Source organism: Nannobrachium achirus (genome assembly GCF_963921795.1).
Source record: "Nannobrachium achirus genome assembly, chromosome: 1".
Classification (NCBI taxonomy): domain Eukaryota; kingdom Metazoa; phylum Chordata; class Actinopteri; order Myctophiformes; family Myctophidae; genus Nannobrachium; species Nannobrachium achirus.
In genome coordinates, this window is record NC_137810.1 from 50,300,453 (window position 1) to 50,310,451 (window position 9,999).

General features: G+C 41.1%; 1 protein-coding gene across 1 annotated transcript; it reads left to right on the forward strand.

Annotated features, from left to right (window-relative positions):
* Positions 1-727: 727 nt before the first annotated feature.
* On the forward strand, positions 728-7,090 carry LOC308288564 (cytochrome P450 2J2-like; the record flags this gene model as incomplete). The annotated part of the gene is made up of 6 exons (XM_080730036.1): positions 728-733; positions 3,187-3,360; positions 4,607-4,750; positions 4,982-5,161; positions 6,103-6,244; positions 6,915-7,090. The coding sequence occupies 6 exons, from the start codon at positions 728-730 to the stop codon at positions 7,088-7,090; spliced, it is 822 nt and encodes a 273-aa protein (XP_080586162.1).
* Between the last annotated feature and the right edge of the window lie 2,909 nt (positions 7,091-9,999).

Below are 9,999 nucleotides of genomic sequence, written 5' to 3' on the forward strand. Positions count from 1 at the left end.
CTCTCAGTTTGCAGAGGAATATGGGAATGTTTTCAGCCTTCAAATGTTTGGTAGAAGAAGAATTGTGATTGTCAGTGGTCACAAGCGTGTGAAAGAAGCCTTGATCCAACGAGGTGAAGACTATGTGGATCGACCTTCAATACCAGTGTTTCGTGACATGTATGGGAATAAAGGTACTCGCCCCTTTCCCTTTTTTTTCTTCTCCCCGGTTGGACCTTACAGCACCTTTTTATGGTAAACAACGCTTAACGTGACAATGTGTGTTAAAGAGGTGGTGCCATAGTTTTGTACTTTTTCTGTTTTTCATGTGTCTAGGAGGTTGAAAGTACTTCATTAGACCCCCTGGTGTGGTTTTTATGAGCAATTATGTATTCTCATGGTATTTGTTTGTTTTCTCTTGGAGGCTGCCACCTTGTGGTCAAAAGTCAGTTAAAAACACAGATACGATTACATCACAGAATCAACTCCTCCCCTAATTACCATTCACCCAACACTGTGGGGTGTGGCTAACTTCAGCTGGGTCACCACCCACCATGACATCCATGCATACTTAATGAACTGGGGGTGTGGCCACATAAAAACCCAATTTTAACTCTTTCTGTATACTTTTTTGGAAAAAATCTTCCTCCTAGTATAATCATAATACCTGATAATCATGTTTTAGAGGGGGGGGGGGGGGGGGATCATGGCACCACCTCTTTAAATGAAGGTGTTTCTGTGTGCCAGCATGGAGGTAAATGTACAGGAGCTCTCCATCCTGGAACACAGGCAGTAACACCTGAATGAAACACACACACATTTGTGTTTAGTCCTCAACATGATCACTGTGAGTTCTCAACGGGCCTGAAAATGAAGGCCCGGCCCTAACTGGGCTGGCCAGAGCCCCGGCCCGGCCCGATCGGCAGGATTTGAGAACTCTACTGTGAATTGAAAAGGGTCCACTATAGTCTTCTGCCAGTCCCCCTTGAACAATGTACTGGTCCCTGTCACTGCTAACCCCCACTGTTAGCCTGGATTACGTTGCGCCAGCTAATTGTAAATAAAAGTGACCAAGTTTGTGTGTAAAGTCTGGATAAGACATGACATAGGACGCAATGGGAGGGCAGTGTACCATCCTACCCTCCTATTCCTCTTTAACGTTTTGTTTTACCAACAGGATTGCTGTTTTCAAATGGCAAGCAATGGAAGCAACAGAGGAGATTTGCTCTACACACACTCAGAAACTTTGGTCTTGGAAAGAAGAGCCTTGAGCCTTCCATCCAGCTCGAGTGCCACTATCTAAATGAGGCTTTTGCCCAACATCAAGGTACAGTAGTTACAGTAAGTCTAATCCGTTATTTTAACCAGTTACACAGTACACTAAACAGGACGAGGATAAGTCAGGCTCAGAAAAAAATCAACACGACTCCTGTGATTATCTTTTTCGAGAGACACTATATGCCGAAATGAATTTATTAGGCCACAACAGATTTGGGCAATTTTCTTGTGTCAAGGAGCTGTTAATTAGGTTTCAAAGGTTGAAACCTACTGTAATTAGGTTTCTCAAACTGTCGGTCGGACCCAAATGTGAGTGAAACAATATTGAGGTTTGAACCAAACAACATTGCCAGCCTGAAGCACTGTGTTCTATCAATGAAATAAATGAAAAAAGTATTATTAGTGCCAGATTCTGGAGGTGTTGTGTATAGGATTACACATATTGTACCAAAAGAAAAAGAAAAAATCACACCCGTGTGAACTGAGCGGTGGAGTCTGTGCGCGTGTGTGTGTGTGTGTGTGTGTGTGTGTGTGTGTGTGTGTGTGTGTGTGTGTGTGTGTGTGTGTGTGTGTGTGTGTGTGTGTGTGTGTGTGTGTGTGTGTGTGTGTGTGTGCGTGCGTGCGTGCGTGCGTGTGTGTGAGTGTGCCTTGCCTGTTCTGGCCTGGCCTGAACAACAGCGCCCCTCCCTTAACATGTGTGGTCAGAAAAGGTACTACACCACAGGCTTGAGGCTACATACAGACCCACCCACCCACATACATACATACATACATACATACAAACAAACATACATACCTACACACACGGCCACGCTATGGAGACGGTGTGACCACCGCTCAAAAAGATTCTGAGACTCTGGCCAGTGGATGGTGTTAGGGCAGTAACTAGTTACTAGTAATATATTACTGTAATAATATTACTTTGCAGTAACGAGTAGTGTAAGGGATTACTCTGCCAAACAGTAATGTTATACCATATTACTTAAAAATAGAATATATGACAGATTACTTTTTATAACTTTCTTGTCGGCTGTATTTTGAAAACATTTCCTTTAAAAGGAGAGATTACTGCTACATTTTGGTTGATTGGTGACTCTTTCAGTTCTAAAAGGAGCTGGCGAAACAGACTGTTGTTGTACATCCCTTCTTTTTTTTGTTGGTGGTGGGGGTTCTTCCTATGTGTTTCACATTTTAACCTTTTGGCCTACAGTATGTATCAAAAGATCTGCATTACTTATCTATAGTATTATTTTTCAGGTGAACCCTTCAGTCCCCAGCTGCTGTTATACAATGCTGTATCCAACATTGTCTGCTGCTTGGTGTTTGGACAACGCTTTGAGTTTGATGATGAGCAACACCAATGTATTCTTCAAGATATCAACGAGATAGTGCTCTTGGAGGGAGGGGTGTGGGCAAAGGTGAGACAGTTTGGTTTTCATTTTCAGTGGCAGGAAGACTCCTATAAAAAAAAATTGGGCAGCCTGACATTTTGAAGAGTTTGTGGCCACATTCTCTAACAATGAAGACTACTTGTAAATTAAGATAAATGCAGATGTTTAACAATAATTTACCTCTTGAGAGTGTAAAATGTAACCAAATGTAAGACCATTTTACATTCTCAAGAGTTAAAGATCTATAAGGGTCCATTTGGTTTCATTTTACACTCTCAAGAGTTAGCTGGGGACCACCTGGAACCCCCTCAAGGACCACTGGTGGTCCCCGGACCACTGGTAGAAAACCAATTCCATATAGCCATAATAGCCTTTTGGCGGTTGTCTGTTTCTATGGTTCCTGTCAAAGAAAGTAACTGGCTAAAGTAGACTAAGAAAAACATTAAGTTAGCAACTTTTTAGACTTCATAGATCCAAAATGCATCACGCTTGAAGCAAAAATAAACAGTAGCTAGCTAAACGTCTGTGTATTCTGTAGATTTACAACATCTTGCCTTGGCTGAAGTGGCTGCCAGGGCCTCACCAGAGGATATTTATGCTGACAAAGAAAGTTGCTGACTTTGTTCGAAGTAAGATCAAAGAACACAAGGAAGACTATGACCCTTCACTGGACAGAGACTATATTGACTGCTTCATTTCAGAAATCGGAAAGGTATGTGTGTGCAGTGCACTGTGTTAACCGCTTTCAAGTCCCTTTTTGGCCATGCCATTATAGCCCAAAACTCCCAATAACCCCTGACCGTAACCTCAGAAATAACTAGGCTGGCATTTACTGGCACCGGTAAATGCACTCGCTCCTTCTGAAATGCTACTTGTCTCCCCCTTCTCCGCTCTCTCCATTGGCTCCCAGTTGCTGCCCGAACAGAGTCCAAAACAGAAAACACTGATGTTGGTCTACAAACCATTGGCAAGTAACCTCATACCTTCAAAGCCTGATACACTGCAACCCCTCCCAGTCACTCAGATCAGCCAACACAGGGAAGCTGTCTGAACCTTCCCTAAAACACCCGGGACACCGCTCCACACGTCCCAGTCTCTTCTCTCTCCTGGTTCCCAAACTGAGGAACTAACTCCCCATTGCAGTTAGAACTGCAGATTCATTCCCAATTCTCCGCTGTAATCTGAAGACTCACCTCTTCAGACTCCACCCTAGTCTGTAATTGACCTAGTCTTGGTGACCATGTATGTATGCAAAGGTTAAAACGTTATATACTGTAGCACAGGGTTCCCCAATTCGTTTTCTCCAAGGGCCGAATTATGTCTAGGGTACCAAGCCGAGGGCCACAACATTGCAGGGGGCGATGGTGGCGTTCCCGCTACTCCAGTGATAGTTCAGATATCGTTGTTGTCGGGTGAAAACCGTTCGTTTTCCATTTTGTGCGAGGCGTTGTTTGCTTGTAGATCTGCTGTTTTCACTACTTTTGTGTGACGGCCTTGCATGATGAAGCAGGGCTTTACTTTGCGAAAGAACGTACAAATTTGGAGATATAAGGTTTCCACCCGACAACGACGATATTCTAGTGTTGTTGCTGCTCTTATACCACCATTATTATTGGGGTTGGTGGGGGCCAGACAGTAGCCCCCCGCGGGCCGCAAATGGCCCACGGGCCGCCTATTGGGGAACCCTGCTGTAGCATGTAATCAGGTTCTAAGTGCATTACTTACCTGGTGGTATACTTGCACTATAGTTTAAATGTACAGATTAGGTTCTTGGTTTACCGGCGGTGACCCTACTGAGGCACTAGAGTCTCATTTGATATGCATATGTTTATCTTAAAAAATAAATAATCACTCTAGATTTGTCTGCTAAATGCCTAGATTTTAAATGATATACAGCATTTCCATGAAGTGACAGTTAATGCCACTTGATTCTGTATATTTTCACGTTTCCTTGGCAGAAAGAAGACCCAGATTCTGGGTTTGATCTGGAGAATTTGACTTTTTGCACCTTTGACCTGTTTGGAGCTGGAACTGAAACCACTGCCACTACTCTAAACTGGGGACTGTTGTATATGGTCCATTACCCTCACATACAAGGCAAGGTGTTTCTGTGTTGGTTTCTGTGTGTGCACTCTGCAATGCTGCACGATTAAACATGTTAGAAGCCGTCACTGGCATGAATTTCTTCTCATTGTTAAGTGTTAAATAATAAATATACCTTCATTTATTATTGTTATTTTGGTTTGGATTCATAGGTTTTCTACATTATTTGCCACGCCTGGAATATTATATTGATTTGTGACAACTAAGCATTCTTTTCATTTGCAGAGAAGGTCCAGGCCGAAATAGATGCCATTGCTTCATCCAGGGAACCCTCTCTGTCAGACATGGAAAACATGCCTTACACTGAAGCTGTCCTCCATGAGATCCAGAGGTTTGGCAACATCGTGCCTCTTAATATACCCCGTATAGCCAACAAGGACACCCAACTGGGGAGATATACCATACCAAAGGTACGAATTTTTTACCACCATCTCCAATTCTTTTTTAGTTTGCTTTTAACAGGTTTTGTGCTTTTTTACATTTTGACAAAATTGTTTTACAAGGGAAAAAGAGAGAAAAGCTTGATATGACAAGTGTCGCGGACCCAGCTGGACATGAAAGAGCTGAGAGGATTTTCCTTTATTCATAGTCTCAACGTAGAACTGACAGGAGGCATAAAAAACACATAATCATCAGAGAATACATAATCTCAATAAATGGCACCGTGGTATTTACATGTTCACATTAAACCCATACAATATAAACCATTAAAAAGAATACAGTGCATAATGCACTGCTGACAACAATAAACTTCAGACAATAAAACCCAACAATAAGAAAATAACTGACCGTGAACCATACAAGTTTGACAATAAAACAACAGTCACCTTGTTCCCATTCCAGCTAGGCACTAGGTTTGCGTGACCATGGCATGAGGTCCATCACTGAAAACAATACAAAGCCTTTAGTCAACATTCAGCCCAACTGCACTGTAGATCAGTGTTTTTTGGAGATCATGATCAATGACCAATAACAACTCACTTCTTGTAGTGAAACGTTTCTCCGTCCTTTTCCTAAACTGTCCGTGCCGTGGTTCCTTTCAAACATGTCCTTACTAAAATAGTGATGCCATTCTCACTCCTACCCCATGCTGGGCGTCGGTTGCACAGGTGAACCTGCATCAGTGTGTTCCTAGAGGCCTACTAGTTTGAGCAGGAAACCAGTCAATTTAAGGTCTGCCCAGAAGTTCCAACTTCTGGGCAGGAAGCCCTTCAAAGTAAAAGGATTAACATTTGCTAATATGAAAACCTCCCTGCGGGTCCGTTACAACAGGATGGAAAGTTATTTGATCAGATAACATGACAAAATATGTATAATGTAGTTCTGATCAATGTTGTGATTCCTTGTTCAGGGCACCGTGATCATTCCTACTCTGAGCTCAGTCCTACACGATGAGTCTGAGTGGGAGACCCCTCACACTTTCAATCCTCAACACTTCCTTGACCAAGATGGCAAATTTAGGAGGAGGGAGGCCTTCATTCCATTCTCAGCAGGTAAATATTGTTGCCACCCCGGACACACATGGAAAGCTGGGCAGAAAACATTTCTCAACCTCCCGGCCTTTCCGCCTGGCCGAGATACAGACTAGAATGATTGACTAGAAAATTGTCTGACCTGATGCTGGCTTGCACGCCTCATAACCTGGGGGTTTCATTGTGATTCTGTTTTTCCATAGGGGCTTTTAAGCCGTGACATCATTTTGTAGGCAGAGGAGAACAGCTGCCCCCAGAGCATTTTCTGTCCCTCGCTATTTCAACAGATCCGAGACAAAAATAACGACTAAAGTATAATAACACTTTCCTTTCAACCACAAAGAGAAGAAACATTTGTAAATAGTAAAAATAGTAGGCTAAAAAGATTCACGGAAACTGGGGGCAGAAATTCTCCTCTGCCTACAAAATGATGTCATACTTAACAGCCCCATAGTCTGTACATAGATATTATTGAGCACAGACATAGTGGACATTTTAAATAAAGGAAGCCAACACAGCCCCTCCCCTTTTGCCATACACACAACACTGTGGGTGTGGATAACTTCAGCTTGGTCACCACCCACCTAACAACCAGTCTTACGTAATGAACTGGTCCTAGTATAATCCTAATACCTGATCATGTTTTTTTTTTTTTTTTTTTTGGGGGGGGGGGTCAATTGTTCCTTTTCAGGTAAACGTGTGTGTCTAGGAGAACAGTTGGCCAGGATGGAGTTGTTCCTCTTCTTTACGTCCCTCCTTCAGAGGTTCTCCTTCTCTGCTCCAACTGGAGAGGAGCCAAGTCTGGACTTCAATTTGGGAGCCACTCGCTGTCCCAAGCCCTACCGCCTCTGTGCCATACCACGATAAACCACTTGCTGTCCTAAGTCCATGGACGGACTGGCTATTGGGACGTTCGGCAGACTACTAAACAACCAATCAATTCCAGGCTGAACTGGCTGATGTTTTATTTTAATCATTTTTATTTTTTAAATCTATATAACACACTCATAATTAAACAAAACATACAATATGACAATTTGACTTGATGGTGTCAACTCGGTGCTCGCATAATCTATATCACCATACTACTTTATTCTGTTGTGCAGATATAATTTGATGTGAAAAGGTTTAACTAATAATTGTTTGTCTGTTAATCCTTTGACAAACTGTAACACTAGAGGAAAAGTTTAAAGTTGATCATAGTTTAATCTTAAGTTGCCCCCCTTTTTAACAGACCACACTAGCTGGAAAGGTTTGACATTGGAGAATAATTTCTCTGGTGAAAGTATAACTAAATTTCACACATTTTGATTGTGAGTTTCAGTGCTCATTGTGTTGTGGTTCACACTGTGGTTGCACTAGTATCACTGAGGCTATGTATGTACTACACCATTTGTCTTCAACAGGGGGTCTGGGACCCCTAGGGATTCCTCAGAGTTACAACAGGGTGGCTGCCAAATTTCTAAATTTCTCTTGGGCAGAAAAGGTTTGGGATGCCTGATCTACAGCAGGATGGCATCAATCATTGCCATCTATTCTTTTATGAATTATGTAGGCATGTATGATCCCTTGCCAATTGATGGCAAATTCCATTCTCTCCTGGGTGGATACATCACATAAGATATTTCATGTCACACATTATTTGTCATATTCTTTGTATTCAAGCATTGTGATTGTGATCTTATCAAAAACAAAAAGGCCTTTTCAAAATGTCTCCTAAATGTTGAGTGTAATGTAGACCTGTATTTACATCTCTCTCATACTGTATGGGAGAGATGACTATTCCAAAAACTACAGTAGTGAAGAAAAGAAAAAACACTTGTGGTCTTTTTTGATCTGTTCTTACTGAGGGGTTTTCCCCTTAAAAGCTTTGAAGTTAAGAGATGGAAAGTGAGCGTCAACAATAAATCTAAAGTCTGGTGTGATTGAAGCCTAGTTTGTTCCCAGGCTCAATAAACACTCTAAAGTAATCTAGAGCCTTAGAGGATCATGGAACAGAAGCTCAAGGTCTGTCTTGTTTAGCTAACATTTGTTTACAGTCTTTCTATTCTATTATAGCGTGCTGTAGGCGAAATGTGTTTTACCAAAATACAAATGTATTATTTTGTTCCAGCACAGAAACAGCCTGTTTGATGTGGATGAACTTGCAGCTTTCATGTATTCTCTGGTTTGCGGATCAGCGTCATCATCCTTAGTCAAGTGTCAAAATAAGTTCTTAGGCGTCAGAGTAAAGCTTATTTGGCTGCCCAGTAGTTAAGGTGTAATAATTCACAAGTTCTTAATTGCAGACAAAGTGGTGGACAAAAGTAAATACTCAAGTAGGCCTATTCAAAAGTACAAATTACAAAGTTCATTTTCCAAAACATGTACAGTCACTCTTTGATAAACTGCTAACATCACACGTGCACTCACTCAGCAGATTGCAGAGTTTAATATTTAGAGTTGATAGAGTTAAACGTGTTTGTGGTGAATAGGTGGTTGCATATAAGTGGAACACCCAACTGGTTCAGCATGTTTCTCCTACGTAGAGATGCCAAAGTAGGTCAGTGCCCTGCTTAAGAGGTTTCAAAGTAAACGAAAAGGATCAGTTTAGACAAAAAACACCTTGCGAGGCTGTCTGAAAGTTAGTCATGGATGATAAAGTTACGAAGAAAATCATTCTTTATTTTGATAATATAGGCTATGCAGGATAAACCTTTTGTTGTTTTAACAGGATTTTAATAATGCTGGTGATCCAAACCTCTTGCTACTGTATCATGATTTTACAGTTTGTGATATAAGGTTTGTGATTACATTTGTTGGCTAGATAATGTTACATCATTTCAGAGTTTTAAAAATCAAACAAAAGGTTTTCAACATGTAGGAGGCCTCTCACAGTGTTGGCTGATTCAACAGGTAAGCACAACAGCATCTTTGACTTATGTCTTCTTGTTTCCATCAACTGAATTTACATGAATAATAACATAATCTTTAGCTTCTTCTTTCGTGTATCATCATCCTTGATGATTGGTTGACAACATTGTATTTCACAAGATTTCTTGTTACTTAGGGGAGGCCATGGGGCTGGAGCTAAATTCACACTTCTCATTTCAAGCAGAAGGGCATTGATGGCTGAGGTAAGCTTTGAGTCCTTTTTTGTCCCTGGGAGTATTGAAGGGTGTATACATAAATCAAATCAGATGGGAGTTTTAATCTACTTTAATCACCACTGATTGATCAATATCATTTTGCAGATGGTATAGCCTAATTATTGGATTATTTGTCATTAACAGGAACAAGATGAATTTCTACCAAACTGTTTGGGGGTGTACAGTTATATTCCTCCTCAATTTCAAATGTGAGTAGTTACAAGAAACATGGCTGTGTTTTGCCTTGTTATTACACAAGTGTTTTATTGTATGTTGCCATTAAATGTGCAGATGTTTTTATATACTTCATGTAAACCCGCACATTTTGGATGCCAATCAGCGTGGAATATATAAGAATTGCCATGATAAATGTTTATCCCGTGACTCCATTGATAATCTGTAGCAATTTGTGTGAGGTTTGGAAAAAATCTGTACTAGTTGTAGCAAACACACAGACACACAGGAGAAAACATAATCTCTAAAATAAAAACCACAGATTACATACTGTAGATAAGGAGGGAAATTGTTCCACATACCATAGATAAAACGATTGAAAATTTTCCAATGTTTTCTTTTTGCCCGTCTGGTCTTGCTTTTACAGATCTGGCTGAGGCACTTACAATTAATATTTGGCATTTAGCAGATGCT